The sequence below is a fragment of the Lepidochelys kempii genome, chromosome 15 (assembly GCF_965140285.1).
Source record: "Lepidochelys kempii isolate rLepKem1 chromosome 15, rLepKem1.hap1, whole genome shotgun sequence".
Classification (NCBI taxonomy): Eukaryota; Metazoa; Chordata; order Testudines; family Cheloniidae; genus Lepidochelys; species Lepidochelys kempii.
In genome coordinates, this window is record NC_136394.1 from 3771969 (window position 1) to 3789781 (window position 17813).

Genomic DNA, 17813 nt, shown 5'->3' on the forward strand with positions numbered 1-17813 from the left:
ACTATGAACACAAAGAGTGGACACTGCCCAAACGCGTTTGCAAAGCAAAAACAACAGTTTGTTCCAGCTAGACGTCACCAATGGTAAGAAGGAACTCGGGGTGGTGGGTCTGCAGGGCCCTATATTGGGCACCATGAAGGTGCGACTCCAGGGCGGCGCCCAGGCCGACCCTACAGATGCTGCTAAGGGAAAAATCTTCCAACTGGCGTGCATGCAGCACACACACACTCACCTGATTGGAATGGATTCCAAGAACCACCATGGTTGTACTGATGTACATTTGGTGCAAAATATTTAAAAGTACTTGTCTACATTTTACATAAACTATGGTTCTCTAAATTAAATTGTAAATTACTGTCCAATGATGCAGAGTGATGAGCCATCTGTGCAATCCATACTTAGCACCTTGTAGAATTTAGACTGGTAGATCCAGGATCAGACTGAGTGTTCCTTTGGGTCTTGTACAGCACTGATTGCTATATCAGCACTTGCATCAGTAATAGTTACAGAGCATAATGTATCCAATTTTTGTTTCCCAGTTTACATCAAGATTTGTAGCTCTCATGTGCTTCACCCAGATTAATCATTTCATGCCTAATCTGGTGAAAAGATGGAAGCCTTTTTTGGAGCTATTCAACTATCTGTTCATAATCTTAATTCACGTTCTCTTGTTTTCTTTAAGGGCTTGTCTACATTACTTGCTGGATCGACTGGCAGTGATCGATCCAGAGAGAGTCAATCGTGTACACACCATAAATCGACTGCCGAGTGCTCTCATATCGACTCTGGTACTCCACCAGAGCAAGAGGTGCGGGCAGAGTGGACCGGGAAGCATCAGCAGTCGACTCACCACAGTGAAGACGCCGCAGTGAGTAGATCTATGTACGTCGACTTCAGCGGTGCTATTCACATAGTTGAAGTTGCGTAACTTAGATCAATCCCCCCCCAACTAGTGTAGACCAGACCTAAGAGTATGAAATGTGCCATGTATGTGTCAGTTCTGATGATTTGCAGTTGTTAGATGGAAGGTTATCCTATGCTGCTGAAATATTTTAGAATAAATGCCTGACAAGTTGATCTAGTCAATGTCCATTCTCTTATTATTTGTATTAATGTGATTCTATGCTCCTAGGTGTAGCCAGACTAGGAGATACAGAGATATTTTTAACTGCAGGGCTCTGCTTCATGGCCCGATAGATCAAAGGCACAAAATATCTCCTAACAAAACCAATCCATTAAATCCTTTTTAAGTTCACTTTCTGGAGGTTTTGGGTTGTCCTAGAATCAAGATATCACAGTTGGGAGGCTAAGGATACATCTACACAACAACAAAACCTGCGGCAGTAAGTCTCAGAGCTTGGATCTACTGACTTGGACTCATGAGGCTTGTGCTACAGTGCTAAAAATAGCCATGAAGACGCTCTGGTTCAGGCTGGAGCTAGGGCTCTGAAACACCCCCTCCCTGGGCTTCAGAACCCAAGCTCCAGGCTAAGATGCAGCAACTACACACCTACGTTTAGCACTGTAGCACAAGCCCGGCGAACCTAAATCTGTAGACCTGGACTCTGAGATTTGCTGCAGAGGGTTTGGGGTTTTTTTGCTGTGTAGATGTACCCTAAGTAATAAAGGCAGAAGCTAGGGACAGCAATCTCTTCCTTCCTGTGTTGTAGTCATTACTTGGGACTCTGCTGGCCCAGAGCAAAGCTGGTATGGCAGCCTTTTAAAGAAATTCTTTGTTAATGAGACAGCAACTTTTTCAAAGAGAAGTGCACATTACTAAGATGAACATTTTTATGAACGTTAACTTTGGAGATAAGGAATATCGGAAGAAGTGCCCACTTGGCTAGCAGTTGACAGACTTTATCTAGTGTTAAGTGATCATTCATTTTGTAAATTGGATCGATCTCATTGTCACATTCATGCCCAGATATTTAAGAGACAGAACATTCTTTATTGGGGTAAGTTTTGATTGAACCAATTGTTGGGAGACTACCTGGAATATCTGTGTCCCAATTGATTTTTAATCCTGAACATTTATTGAAGGGAGCCAACATTTTGAATACTGCAGGCAGAGATGTCAGGGTTAGGATAACACAGAAACAGGTAATTCACACAAAGAGTTTTGGTGTTAAAACTTTGCCAGTTGGACTCCTGTGACTTGAGAATTTATGCAGATGTGAGCTTCTGTGACAAAAGGAAGGGGGACAGTGCACCTCCATTGCCTGGTTCCCCTCTGGAGCTCAAAGGCAGGAGAGTTATTTCCAGTTTCTAAAAGGCTTCTGGACGGGGTATGCAGTAGTTGTCTCACTGTACCAATTTAAGAGAAAGTTTCATTTTTCACTGGGTAGTAAGCAGGTTAATGGAAACCTCTTTCAATGTGAGCTCCCAACAGAACTCCTCCTCCTTCCCTGTTACAAGGGGCCAGAGTAGGTTGACTTACCTTGCCAGACAGACAGTGGACTTCATCATACAAAGCCTGTTATTGTTGGTAATATCAATTCTGTCCCATTTGCTATATTTTTGTTGACATTTCATAAGACTATCAGGGCTTGTGCTAGAGAAGGTGCATCGGGTTTAGTATATTAACGAAATCAGAACCAAAGCAAGTTAACAGTAGGAAGATTATCTAGCAGGAGTTCAGAAGTCACCTATAATTCCATTTTTTTAAGCGAAGAGTTTGTTGGGAGTCTGGGAAAGGTGTTGTTTTGTACAATAGGGCTCCCTTTACATCCTGGGACATTGCTCAGTATCTCGCTTTCTAGACTTGTATAGTTCTTCAGTTAGGGAGAGTCCTGCCCTGTCTAAAAAGTCTTTGCTTACCTGGGGACTTGGGGGGAGGAGAGAGAGAAACAGCACATAGGGTTTTATGCTCTATTATTTGCAGACCTGAAGTTACTTGACAATTCACTAATTCTAGCTCAGAAATAAATTTGGCCAAATCGTTGTGTCTGGTTAATCAGGCTGGGAGTTTTCATTTTGTCTCACATATTCATTTCCCCACCCTCTGAAACTTTTCAGACATGTTTAGCCAGGGTTAGGCTATCTACTAGAGCTAAGTTTGTTTTTGCAGTTGAGAGCTTTAATGTCTGCTTAGATTTTACAGCCAAGGTATTTATTTTTGATTTCTGAAGTTGATTTCAATATTTCTTTAAAACTTTTTTACGTAGGGAAGTATAATCATGTATGTTAGCTTTAAAGGTTTCCCAGCTACACTCGGGGGTAAGTGCAATGTTGCTGTTCCTAAAGATTTCTTGAATTTTAGTTCTTATAGTTTCACATTTGCTGTTTAATAGTGGGATGATGCATTTCCAAGAGGAGTTGTTTGCTGGAATTCACTAGGTGTTTTATGTCTATTAATAAGGGAGAGTAGAACATCCCCTTGGGCCCCATTCATAGGATTCTATTTTATGCAGCACTTCCATCAGAATGAAGAAATAATTAATAAGGAAAAGACGTTATGTACATGGGAATAGGAGGAAAACTGTCTCCCACATGGATTTCTGCATCCCTGAAGTCAACTCTTCTAAGATCAATTTTAAATTCAAACTATTTTCTCTCCTCCTGCTGTCTGTGGGAGAGTCTATCTAGGTCCACATCTAGCAAAGATTTTCGGTCAGTGCTTCCCAAAGTGCAGTACCCTGGGGGCGTACAAGAGAATTTGTGTGGGAGGAGGGGCAGGCAGACAGACCTCTCAATTGTTCTCAAAGTCTCAGCTTTCATTCTAAATTGCTGAGTCTCTAGCTATTATGGTTATGAAAAAAATCTTCAAAATGTGAAGTGAGTATAACCAATTCATAGACATCTGCCTGAGTTTGCAGAAAGCCTGAATCAACAGATCCTAGCACAGCCTATTCCGGTCATTTTATATGGATGCTTACTCAATGACAATGATGACCATTAACAACAATGATATTTAAAAGTATTTCACTGCTTATGAAAGCGTGTAAGAAAGGTATATTAAGATCTATACCTGCATTTCCCAAAGTGGAAGGCAATTTATCAGGATGTGTGAGCACAGAAGGTATGCACATTAAGCAAGTCGGTTAAGTCTAACACCACCTTGTGGAGTCGCAGGGGGAATCCATTTTCTTGAAGGAATCTCAGCTTTTGATCTCGTCATATGAATTTGCAGTGGCAAAAAGGTCAACAAAGCTCCCACCGGCATACTACTGTTTTCTTCTCTGGGCTCATCTACAGTAGTGAAACTACCAAGATTAATCAGGTTATAAGACTAAAAGGAGTACTAGTGGCACCTTAGAGACTAACCAATTTATTTGAGCATAAGCTTTCGCGAGCTACAGCTCACTTCATCGGATGCATTCAGTGGAAAATACAGTGAGGAGATTTATATACACACAGAACATGAAAAAATGGGTGTTATACACACTGTAAGGAGAGTGATCACTTAAGATGAGCTATTACCAGCAAGAGTGCGGGGGGGGGGGGGGGAAGGGAGGGAGAAAACCTTTTGTAGTGATAATCAAGGTGGGCCATTTCCAGCAGTTAACAGGAATGTCCAAGGAGCAGAGGGGGAAATAAACAAGGGGAAATAGTTTTACTTTGTGTAATGACACATCCATTCCCAGTCTCTATTCAAGCCCAAGTTAATTGTATCCAGTTCGCAAATTAATTCCAATTCAGCAGTCTCTCGTTGGAGTCTGTTTTTGAAGTTTTTTTTTTTTTAATATTGCGACCTTTAGGTCTGAGATCGAGTGACCAGAGAGATTTAAGTGTTCTCCGACTGGTTTATGAACGTTATAATTTTTGACGTCTGATTTGCGTCCATTTATTCTTTACGTAGAGACTGTCCAGTTTGATCAATGTACATGGCAGAGGGGCACTGCTCGCACATGATGGCATATGTGCAGGTGAACAAGCCTCTGACAGTGTGGCTGATGTGATTAGGCCCTATGATGGTGTCCTCTGAATAGATATGTGGACACAGTTGGCAATGGGCTTTGTTGCAAAGATAGGTTCCTGGGTTAGTGGTTCTGTTGTGTGGTTGCTGGTGAGAATTTGCTTCAGGTTGGGGGGCTGTCTGTAGGCAAGGACTGGCCTGTCTCCCAAGATTTGTGAGAGTGATTAGTCGTCCTTCAGGATAGGTTGTAGATCCTTGATGATGCGTTGGAGAGGTTTTGGTTGGGGGCTGAAGGTGATGGCTAGTGGTGTTCTGTTATTATCTTTGTTGGGCCTGTCCTGGAGTAGGTGAATTCTGGGTACCCTTCTGGCTCTGTCAATTTGTTTCTTCACTTCAGCGGGTGGGTATTGTAGTTGTAAGAATGCTTGATAGAGATCTTGTAGGTGTTTGTCTCTGTCTGAGGGGTTGGAGCAAATGCGGTTGTATCGTAGAGCTTGGCTGTAGACGATGGATCGTGTGGTGTGGTCTGGATGAAAGCTGGAGGCAAGTAGGTAAGTATAGCGGTCAGTAGGTTTTCGGTATAGGGTGGTGTTTATGTGACCGTAGCTTATTAGCACCGTAGTGTCCAGGAGGTGGATCTGTTGTATGGACTGGTCCAGGCTGAGGTTGATGTTGGGATGGAAATTGTTGAAATCATGGTAGAATTCCTCAAGGGCTTCTTTTCCATGGGTCCAGATGATGAAGATGTTATCAATGTAGCGCAAGTAGAGTAGGGGCATTAGGGGATGAGAGCTGAGGAAGCGTTGTTCTAAGTCAGCCATAAGTCAGGTTATAGGACAACAGTCACCCAATCCTGCTGTGACATGTTATTGAGGCCATGTCTACACCTGTGAATTAAGACTGACATAGCTATATGGCTCATGGCTGTGAAAAATTTCATGTCCCGTACACCGTAGTTAGGTCGATTAACTCCCACTGTAGATTCTATTAGTTCAACAAAAGAATTCTTCAGTCAACCGCCCACAGAAATGGATAAATTACATTGATGGAAAAATGCCTTTGGTCAAAGCAGGAACCTTCTACACAATGGAGCTACGACGGCATAGCTGCAGTGCCATAGCTGTGCCTGAGTCCTATTACAGACCTAGTGCCACCACTGGGTAGCCTGGTCATAGTATGATTTGGTCCCATCCACTCAGGCAAAGCCAAGTCATGCTGGAGTAGCTATTGCATTACACCGCAACCCCCTGATCATGCTAGTGCAGCCCTAACCTCATCTTCTGGTAGTAAAGGAAGCCTTCAGGACATAATAGAAGTATCACCAAGAGAGCAGGGAACCCCCCATTCACCTCAACGGGAGGTGAACTTAATTATGAACACTTAGGATGACCTCTGCGGTATCATAATACTGAAAACGCCCAGCTTACATGCTTATCCAGAATGGCTTCATGGACTCTGCAGGTCCTGACTTTGCATTCATTTGAAAGGATGCCAGTATTGTCTAAACAAATAGTCCACTATTCCTTTCACTGCTGGACAATTAAGTAGCTTGGTATCAACATCAAAATCGCCCATCCCAATTGATTACTATATGGATTACAAAACAGTGTGGGTTTCTAGAAAACCAGGCTCGCAAGCCACAACAAATACATTTTAGCAAGTTCAGTAAGGAAGAGGGGCCTGGAGAGCCCCAAGCTATCAGAACAGCAAACTCCTCTCAAGGTCACCTTGCAAGGTCAAAGGTACAAAGCTCTGAATAGCTTCACCTACATGGGCTTCAGAGTAGAACTGGCTATGTTCCTCCAACAAGGTCAACTGGGTGGTCCCTGGGGGTGAGCCAAGATAACAGACACCTGCTCAAGCCTGAGAGGGCTACAGAGCAACAGCTCGGGACAACTGAAGCCCCAAGCGGCCTTGTACTCACCGCTGCTTTGCCTCCTTGATCCGCCGCTTGACATCAGCCTCTCTACGCATGGTTATGGCTGTGTTCTGGACTTGCCGTAGAGTCACCTGCAGACACAAAGCACCTCACAGTAAAACCAAAATTAAACATTTCTGTAGCACCTCTCCTTCCAAAGGATCCCAAAGCATTTTACAGACTTAGACACAGAAATCTTCTCACTAGCCACAGTAAATCAATGAAAACAGCTACCTCTGGGGTGAAGCACAACAATTGTTTAACCACCCTCAGCAACATTACACGACAGATTAGAAGAGGAAACAAAGAATCCTGTATCCAACTGAAACAGTAGGGGAATTTAGGAAGACAAAATGGAATTTGGGTAAGACACTGGGACTAATACGCCAACTCATACAAATAGTGCTGTGGGTTAAGGAATGTGGTTTTACAGTATTTCTCATGAAAAAATCAAAGCAACATCTAGCAGTAGGTTGATGCATTTTTAATACTGAGTGCCACCTTACTTATCACCTGGTATTTCCCTGAAGGTCTCCCATCCAAGTACTGACTGGCCTAGCCTTGCTTAGCTTAGCTTTCAGAGCTGGCATGAAAGTTGCACAAGGTGTGGCTTCGGAGGAATACCGCTTGTGAGAAAAGAAAAAAAAAATTCTAGCTACGAAGAGGGCAAATTTAGGACCAAACCGTAAGCCCAACAGGAGTGGTAGCCACAAAAACATCTGGAAATTTACTACTATCCAGGCTCTCTTCTTTAGAGCAATGGCATTGAACAAAGGACCTTTACAATCAAGCTCACCAGGACCCTATACTGACACTTTGCCAGAGTCTCGCCTGCCCACTGCACATACATCCTGGGGTACTTCACCCCAGGCAGAAGCAATGCTCACATGGCTCCCTCAACTGAGTAGAAACAAGCCGCTGTCAAACCTTGCAAAATGTAAGCACATCTGTTGAAGAAAACAGACATTAAGGATGCCTGGGAAGACTGAACACAGAATCAGCACAATAGCATCTCCAGCAGGAATGGCCACCTGTCCACACTGAAACACTGGTTAGTACTTGGTATTGCCAACTCCACTTAGCTTAGGGAGGGGTGGCTCTGAACCCTCAGCAAACAGACAGAGAAATGCAGAAATCTCACCCTGGAGTCTCGTGTGAGATCCCCGCCCAGGCGAAGTTCTAGTGCACGGGCTTTACTCTCTGCCTCTCGAGCCTTCTCCTCCGCTGGAAGACATACAAAGAAGTAATATTAATACTGAATACTCAAGAACGCACCACAAGCATGCATGGCACTTCCCAGAAATATAGACCCCAGAGAGCTTACAGTCTACATCTCACTAATACAGGCAAGGGAGAGATGACAAGCTGACATAAGAAGGTACAAAATAAAATCTTGGACATGAGAGGTCAGACTACCAAATGTGAGCCTAAGGCTGGCAGAGGAGGAGAAGCTAGTGCTAGACCCAAGGAGAGTGGAGGAAAGCCAGCCACCAGTGAGTCAGGAGGGATCCCTAATCAGACACAAGGGTGTTTGGGGCACTGGGAGTGAGGGCAAGAAGTAGAAAGAATAAGAGGCACAACAGCACAAGTAGGAGACAAAGGGAACATCAAAGTGTGAAGGATGGCAGAGAGCAGGTGAGCAGGGAAAGAGAAGGACTGAGAGGCAGAACTGTGCAATGTTGTGAAAGCGAAGAGTTTAAAAACTTGACGTGGAAAGAGGCAAGAAGTTAGCGAAGAGACCTGAGTTGTATGTGTGTGGAGGGGGCACATGGTGGGGTGGGAAAATGTTACTGTAACAGTAATTTCTTAGAAAGACTGAAGAGGGGAGAATCTTAGAGGAATTAAGGGGATTTTGCCTGGAAAGGCTCAAATTTGTGTTATGTACAAAGCACAAGGAACCCAAAAGCATGAAGTTTAATCTAAAATAGCAATCAGAGCGTTTTTGTCCTTCATTGTCCATGAAGAAGCTGACACTCGCATCTACTCAAAGCCCATTTTGTAGCCTTAGAGACTGAATTGTGAGAAGAGTGAGAGACAGGACAGTTCCAGACTCTAGCTCGTGGTATCAAAATTCAGACCATCTACTTGACACTCCAATCAAAGCCACAGCTGTCTCTATGCATACCTCAGTTAGAAAAATAAGTACAATAAGAGGAGATCTTCAAGATGTGCGGTCCATATGCATATTCCACTAATGGGTGCACGTGCACTTCGTGTGCTGCAATTTGTAGTTTTTTGGCCAGCAGTGTCTGTAAAATGCAAATGTGCCAAGAGTCCTCACGCTCCAGGTCAAAGGCATACGAGGGCAGTGCAAGCCAACTGCCACTTAATTTCCTCTCAACTTCAGAATCCAAGGTGTAAGGACTCTGAGGTAGAGTGAAAGGAGGACAGGCAGTGGAACATGCATACAGTCAAAACATCTTGAAGAACTCAAATTACTACAAGGTAAGTAACTTGTCATTCTCAGGTTCTTGTCCATATACACAGGCCACTAATGGGGACTCCCAAGCAGGGACCCTGTGCAATGGAGCTTGGAGTCTTCAATAAAACAAGGACTGCAGCACCACTTCACCAAAGGCAACATCGGAACTGGAGGGCTTCAGGCCAGATAGAACATTTTGTGAATGTGTGAACCAACATCCAGGTTGCCCATGCAGATGTCAGAGGTAAGCACATTCCTTAGTGATGCTTCTTGAGCCCTAGTTGAGAAAGCCTTGAGTGTAGTAAGCTAGTTTACTTTGGCCACCTTGTAGCAGGCATTGACACAGAGATCCAGTTTGACAATCTTTGCATTGATATAATTGAGACATTCATTCTCTGCCATGCAGATGAACAGTCTAGGTGAAGATCTGAATAGTTTTGTCCTCTGGAAGTAGAAGGTCAAAGCCTTTCTTATTTCCAAGGTGTCAAGTCTCACCTCCACCCTTTTTGTGCGAGGATTAGGAAAGAACACCAGTAGTTGATTTGCTGGTTTAAGCAGAATTTCATGGCCACCTTAGGTAGAAATCTGGGATGTGTTCTCAGAGATACCTTGTCCAGATAATGGAGAGGGAGAATGTGTGAGGTTGGGGTTGAGCCATCAGTGCCTAGATCTCACACCGACCCTTCTCACCAAAATAATGGCAATCAGAAATGTCGTCCTCATAGACAAGCGTAATAGAAAGCAGGATGCCACTGGTTTGAAGGATGTACCCATGAGAGCTGAAAGTTCTGGATTAATATCCCATGGGGAAACAGGTTCCGGTGGAAATACCTTAATCAGAAACTTTAAAAACGTATTTAGTTGGATAGGAAGAGACGCTGGTTTTCTGTCAGAGTGATTGGTTGAAACCGCTAAGAAATGTACCCTCACTGAGTTCAAGGACAGGCTGTTCTGTTTCAGCTCCAGAAGATAATCCAGGATTTGAGTGTGATAAGATTGCCCGTCCTAAGGTGCCCTCTAGCAGCAGGTTGAGGCAGAACAGGCACGTCTGCCTCAGTTTCCCTCCTTCAGAGTCCCCAGTGACTCCACTCAAGCTTTCTTGACTTGGTAATACCCTCCTTAGGGGATAGTTTATTACAAAAACAGTTCAAATGACCCATAACAAAAATCCCAAACAATCAATTTCTCTCACACAGAGCATACAGTCCTTAAAACCCCACTCTTTCAGGAAGAAGCTCCTACTGGGAGTGCTTCCTTGCCATTCTCCAGCATCTTCCACTATACACCAGCTCTTTTATTGCTCTTCTCCTTTACCAGGATAGCCACCCCAGCCCTTCCAGTTGGAGTGTCACACCATTCTTCCCAGCAGGAACTACCCCCTCGGCTAGGAGAGCTTCAGTATTCTCTGGTCCTCTGGCTCCAGCCCCTCCACTGCTCTCCTGCCTTCAGCCCTCTTTTGCCCTTGGCTCTCTCTCCAGTTTAAAAGCCAGCAGCAAGCAACTCCCTCTGCTACTCTCCTGACTTCAGCCCTCACTCTCTGGCTTCAGGATCAGTCATCAAACCACTCTTTGCTACTTTGCTGCCTGAGACCAGGAGATTGCAGAAGGTCCCTGAAAGAAGCAGAGGGTATCTGAAAGCAGGAATCACCTGCCAAAACTCTCACTCCCATACAGCGCTCACCTGGGCTTTTCCTGATTGACTCCACTGGCGTGCTAAAGTCTCTTCCCCCTCTAGGGCCCAGTTACCTCTTTTACACCCCAACTGGAGTGAGCAGATGAATCAGAGGTGCACTGGACTTGTTTCCTCTCAAAATGAACGGTCACCCTGTAACACAGGCACAGAAGAGTGATGAGAAATGATGTTTTCTCACTGATGCCAGTGAAAATCTATCATCCTTTTCGCCAGGTAAGTTTGTCTCAGTCTTTTCTGCTATTCATGAGAACATTTCTGACTGGAGAAGAGCAGGCTTACTCTATAGCCAACATCCATTGAGGCCCCAAGTTGCGAGATGGAAGGATCTCAGTTCTCGATGCAGGCTCTCTCCCATAGTTTGCAACACCAGAACCCAGAAGCAGAGGTAAAGTCTTGGGCTGAACAGCTGATAGCCTCCGGAGGCCTAGGAACCAGAATCATCTTGGCCATGTCGGGGCTGTCAAGTGCAACCTGGTTGAGTCCTATCTGACCTTTGGAGCAGGGGCCAGAGGCTAGGCATGTATCAAGGCTCCCAGCCACTGGATTAGGAATGTATCTGCTAGGGAATCTGGTTTTATTTTCCCCTGGAGCAGAACATCAAACACTTTTTGCCATCTTGTGTTGTGAATAGGTCTCTTAGGAGGTGATCCCAACGTGAGAAGACGTTCTGAACAATAGAATTCTTCAGCTCCCATTGTGATTGGGAGAGAAGTGTCTGCTCAGGTTGTCTGCCAAGGTGTTCTGCAGATCTGGTCAGCTGTACACTTACAGGAAAACTGTTGCCTGATACACCAGTTCCAAAGTCTGACAGCTTCTTGGCAGAGCAGGGAAGACCTCACACTGACCTGTTCAGTGTAGAACATGGTGGTTATGTTGTCTGTCATTATTTGGACCATCTGCCCTTTGATATGATGGAGAAAGGACTCAAAAGCCTTGTGCATGGCTCGGCGTTCCAGGAGGCTGATGTGTATCCTTGCTTCTCTTGTAGTGCAGCCTTGTACCCAAAAGTCTTTCATGTGTGTTCCCCATACCACAAGTGATACTTCTGTCAGCATAATATGGGATGGAAAAGCAGCTAGAAGGGGGCAGGCATTTGCTAGATCCTTTCACCTTCTCTGAGATGACAGTACTAGAGGGAGTACACAAACACATGCTGAGGCTCTGGCGGGCACACAGACCAGCCTGAACCAACCCTGCATACAGTGAAAGTGAAGTCTGGTATGCAGCGTCACAAAGGAACAGGAGGCCATGTGACACAGATGGGCAAGACATATCCTTACAGTGGTAAGTCTGATTCCAAATCAACAGATTCCAAGGTTGACAGATTCTCAGATGTGTTTGCGGAAGGCAGGCCATGGATTTGGTGGAGTCAAGGATCACGCCGATGAATATGATTCTCTGGATTGGACTCAAGTTTGATTCCTGTATGTTGACTTTCAGGCCTAGTGTGTGGAACAGACTGAATGTGAAGCAGATGATTCCGAGGTCTGATAAGATTGTTCTCAAATCAACCAATTGCCTGGGTAGGGTTATACCACGATACCTTTTTTTCTTAAGTATGCCTCTACTGTTGCTAGTGCTTTGGTGAATACTCTTGAGAGACAGTCCGAAGGATAGCACACAGTGCTCGTGGCCAACCGTGAACATCATGTACTTCCCATGCTGTGGAATGATTAATAGGTGATAGTATGCATCTTGTAGATAGACAGATGGAAATCAGGTTCCTGACTCCAGCGTAGGAATTATCTATGCTATGGTGACCATCCTGAACTTCAAACTTGAGTGTGAACACATCAAGGTCTCTTAAATCCAGAATATATTTCACACCTCCCTTTTTTTTTTTTTTTTTTTGGAAGAAGGACATCTCTTCGGTAGACCTCCCTTCCTTTGATAACAAGGACGTACCATCTTGATCCCTCCAAAAGAAAGTAGCAAGAGAACCTCTTGTAAAAGAGCCCTGGGAGAAAGGTCCCTGAAAAGGGACAGAGAAGGTGATTTGGGGGTAGGCGTTGTTTGGAAGTGGACAAGATACCTTGACGTCACAGTATCCAAAACCCATAGGTCTGTGGTGATTAACCACCAGGAATAGGGATAAATGATTTCCAAAGTGTGAGAATGGAGTCTTTGGAGCTATGGGAGTGAATTCAGACCTCTCAAAGGTCCCGTCAAAAGTTAAGTTTCTGGAACACAGCAGGTTGAGAGGTCTGTGATGTGGCCAGTCTGTCACTGGAATAATTGACCGGGGTGGGGGTGGGGGGGGTGTTCAGCAGGGAGTTGACTAATAAATGTAGGCAGGGGTGACCTTCGGAGGCACATATGGCTGTTTCATGTGCTTGCTTTTTGGGGTCAGTGTGTAGACCCTGAGGGACAATTGGGTAGCCTGCAAATCCTTCAAGCTATTAAGACTTTTACTGGTCTTTGAACTGAAGAGCTCTGATCCTCCAAATAGAAGACCCTCTACTATTGTCTGTGCCTTGCAAGGGAAGCCCAAGCCCTGCAACTACGACGATCATCTCATGATTACAGCTATAGCCATGGATCTTGTAGCAGAGTCCACTGCATCTAGGGCCGCCGGAAGACTGGTTCTCATCACCATCTGACACTAGAGGCATGAATTCCTCTTTCATTTATGGCAGGACCTTGTCTCTAAAGCACATTCATTTCTCAGGGATCCTGAGGTCACACCTGGCCAGAAGGGCCTGGTAGTATGACACCCTAAATTGCAACCTCACCAAGTAGTAAGCTTTTCTCCCAAGTAAATCTAATTTCTTTGGTCACAGTCTTTGGTGTTGCTCTAATCTGGCATGGTTTCTCATTGTCCATTCTCATCAGCAGGGAAGAGGGCATTGGGTAGATATAAAAGAATTTGACCCCTTTAGAGATTGGACTTGACACTATCGGACTTGACACTATGAGGAGGAAGTCACAAATGCTGGTGCTTTCCACACCAGTTTTGCAAGCACCTACAGTGAAACATGCAAATGGACAAGCATTCAAAAGAGAACTGTTTATTACAGTACCTATGGTAATCAATGTAGATCCCACTGTAGGTGTGTGTGTATGTGCCTCACGCATGTGAGGCTGGAGGGTTTTTTGAACAGCAGTGTCTGTAGGAGCTGCACATACTCCCACACAAAGGCATGAAGGACAGGGTGGCCGACCTGCCCTCAGTTCCCTTGCAATTCAAAGCCCGTGTTTCTGAGAACTCCAGAAAGTGTGGATGGAGGGCAGGTCATGGGATCCACACTGACATCATCTCGAAGAGCTGCAATTAATGTAGGGTAAGAAACCATTCCTTCTTCAAATGTGTATCAGTGTGGATCCCACCGCAAGCGACTGGAAAAGAGCATCCTCCCTGGATGGCGAGAGTAAGGAATTTCAGCTCTATCAGTCAAACAGTTATTCCAGTATTGCTCTTCTGACCGTGGCATCTGACCTGGTTGCCATGTCAAGGTAAAAAACAAGAAAAGTCAGTGAATTGCTCCATGTTGCAGCGTTGCAGTTCTCAGAGACTGGCACATTCCCAAAGCAGGCAGAAAACGCTGCCTGTGCTCTGGTGGAGTGTCCCCCGGTGTTCAGACAGAGGCTCGCCAGCTGTCTGAACACGATGGCACACAAAAATGCTCCACAGATGGGTTGTCCTTTTGATAGGCTAGATATGGCCACAAAGAGCGAAAAGTTTGGTCCTGTTATGGTAAAAGAGCAAACTCTGGCCATACTCTTTCTCCCAGCATCAAGTGTGGTTTCAGGAAGACTTGCAAAGTAATTGGTTCAGGCTGAATTTTGAAACCATCTTAGGATGAAACTTAGAACATGGTCTCAACACCACCATGTTCCTATGGAAGGATGTGTAAGACAGATCAGCCTTGAGGGCTTGGAGCTCACTGACTCAATCAGAAAGACTTTCTTGATGGTCACTGGTGTACTGAGCGATCTGACAGCGGTGGAGGCTCTGTGAATTTTAGGAAGACAACATTGAGTTCCCACATGGGAGTTGGCTCTCTAACTGAAGGGAGATATGACGGAGGCCCTTAAGGTATTTTGTTACTGTCGCATGGGAAAATAGTATGACTCCACTGGAGTGTGACACACCATTATTACTGCAAGGTAAACCATGAGAGAGTTCAATGCTAGCCCACCATATTTCATGTGCAGTTTGTAGTCGAGCATTTTCAATATCAGAACCTCTACTGGGTCCAGATTGTGTTGGGCTGCCTATGTGGATATTTCCTCCCCATCCACTCATTTTGAAGAGTAGGTCTCTCTAGCAAAAGGTTTTATGCTTAGTCTGAGAATTTACTGAACCTGCAGAGAGCAGTCTGTCACTAGTGCTCAACCAGTCAACATTCAAGGCATCAGGTGCAATGACTGCAGATCTGACCTTGCTTATAGAGATATTATGTCTGGGCAGAATGGGAGGTGTATGTGAAGCCGCCTGGACATCTGCAACAGTCTGTCAGCCAGCCAAAACTGTCTCAGCCAGTAAGAGGTTATGGGGTAACAGAAGTTCATAGCCTTATCCAGCCTGATCTGAGATATTATCCTGGGGATCAAGGGATGCATTAGAGAAGGAAATGAGCCCTTGAGCCCACCCAAGGAAAAAGGTATCTAGCAAAGACCCAGGGCTCACACCTGCTCTGGAGCAGAAGTATGAGCATTTGGTGTTGTCCTCTGTGGCAAACAGATCTATTATTGGAGTCCCCACTGATGGAATACTGGCTCTAGGCCCGACTTCTGCAGCAGCCACTGGATGGTAGGTTACTGCAAGTCTGCTAGGTCACTGCTGATCCCTGGAATATGTACAGCCAATGTGGTTACTTTGTGTTGACGATAGCACATCCAAAGCCTGATGGCTTTTGACACGGTCTCCCACAGTATTCTTGCCAGCAAGTTAAAGAAGTATGGGCTGGATGAACGGACTAACAGGTGGATAGAAAGTTGGCTAGATTGTCGGGCTCAACGGGTAGTGATCAATGGCTCCATGTCTAGTTGGCAGTCGGTATCAAGTGGAGTGCCCCAGGGGTCGGTCCTGGGGCCGGTTTTGTTCAAGATCTTCATAAATGATCTGGAGGATGGTGTGGATTGCACTCTCAGCAAGTTTGCAGATGACACTAAACTGCGAGGAGTGGTAGATACGCTGGAGGATAGGGATAGGATACAGAGGGACTTACACAAATTGGAGGATTGGATCAAAAGAAATCTGATGAGGTTCAACAAGGACAAGTGCAGAGTCCTGCACTTAGGACGGAAGAATCCAATGCACCGCTACAGACTAGGGACCAAATGGCTCGGCAGCCTTTCTACAGAAAAGGACCTAGTGGTTACAGTGGACGAGAAGCTGGATATGAGTCAACAGTGTGCCCTTGTTGCCAAGGCGGCCAATGGCATTTTAGGATGTATAAGTAGGGACATTGCCAGCAGATTGAGGGATGTGATCGTTCCCCTCTATTCGACATTGGTGAGGCCTCATCTGGAGTACTGTGTCCAGTTTTGGGCCCCACACTACAAGAAGGATGTGGAAAAATTGGAGAGAGTCCAGCGGAGGGCAACAAAAATGATTAGTGGACTGGAACACATGACTTATGAGGAGAGGCTGAGGGAACTGGGGATGTTTAGTCTTCGGAAGAGAAGAATGAGGGGGGATTTGATAGCTGCTTTCAACTACCTGAAAGGGGGTTCCAAAGAGGATGGATCTAGACTGTTTTCAGTGGTAGCAGATGACAGAACAAGGAGTAATGGTCTCAAGTTACAGTGGGGGAGATTTAGGTTGGATATTAGGAAAAACTTTTTCACTAGGACGGTGGTGAAACACTGGAATGCGTTACCTAGGGAGGTGGTGGAATCTCCTTCCTTCGATATTTTTAAGGTCAGGCTTGACAAAGCCCTGGCTGGGATGATTTAGTTGGTGACTGGTCCTGCTTTGAGCAGGGGATTGGACTAGATGACCTTCTGAGGTCCCTTCCAACCCTGATATTCTATGATTCTATGATTCTAATACATGCACAGGTTAGACAATTAGTGTCAGAAAGAGGAGAATGTTTCGTGCTTAAGGAAAGTGTTATTTTCTGGATCTCTGAGCTCTATATAGAATGTTCACAGAAGGAATCAATTGGAAAGCTAGTTCTGTGCAACAGAGGGAAAAGGCTAGGCTTATCCATATGACTATCATAAACATACAGGCAGGGCACCCGAGCAATCATGGTGTTCACCACAGCAGTTGCCATTATAGGGCAAGTCAGGGGGGCAATCCTGGCTTCATCATTCCTGCACTAATGCAGGACCCATGCACACACCCGGGACTCACCTATCCGAGCCATGTGCTCTGCTTTCTTCACTTCCTGCTCCGCACGGGTCTTGAAGCGGTTTGAAGTGTATTTATACATCCTGTGATGAACAGAATTTATTCATTAGCGATCCCATCAGCCAGCTCAGGCACAACTATACAAAGGCTACATGTAGCAGGAATGGCAAAACAGTCCACAGGTTATGCAATGTGCCAGAGGCCACCATCAGCCTTAATAACTATCTTGTCCGGAGACTAAAGGTCTCCGCATTCCCTTTTGGTGTGGAGAATGGAGATCCTTCATCCAGCCATTTCCCCACCGAACCCAGAGCCCCCTGACCAAGTTATGCTGACTTCTCAAGCAGTCCTCCCCCCGAAAGTTTGCATTTCATATGCTATTATATCATATTTAAAGTAGAGCTGGGCAAACATTGCAAACATGGAGGTTTGGGAACTTCAAACAAATTTCTGACCTGGCAAAACCAGAATTTGTGAACTTCATTTCTTGTCATTTAAATCCATCCCATTTGGCAACATGGTCCAGTGGCCAGGGCACAGGACTGGGAATCAAGAAAAAGGGTTCTATTCTTAGCTCTCCCACTGACTCACTTTCTGACCTGCAAAAATCTCTAAGGAGTCC

The 17813-nt window shown here is 45.1% G+C and overlaps 1 protein-coding gene across 4 annotated transcripts in view; it reads right to left on the reverse strand.

The window, feature by feature from the left end:
* The window catches only part of MORC2 (MORC family CW-type zinc finger 2), a 113199-nt gene that overhangs the window by 37345 nt on the left and 58041 nt on the right, over positions 1-17813 (reverse strand). For all 4 annotated transcript variants that reach the window (XM_073313587.2, XM_073313586.2, XM_073313588.2 and 1 more), the window contains exons 10-12: positions 17195-17274; positions 7918-8000; positions 6783-6868 (exon numbers count right to left, since the gene is read on the reverse strand). In XM_073313587.2, the coding sequence (XP_073169688.2) occupies positions 6783-6868; positions 7918-8000; positions 17195-17274 (249 nt within the window). The remainder of the gene's footprint in view (positions 1-6782; positions 6869-7917; positions 8001-17194; positions 17275-17813) is intronic.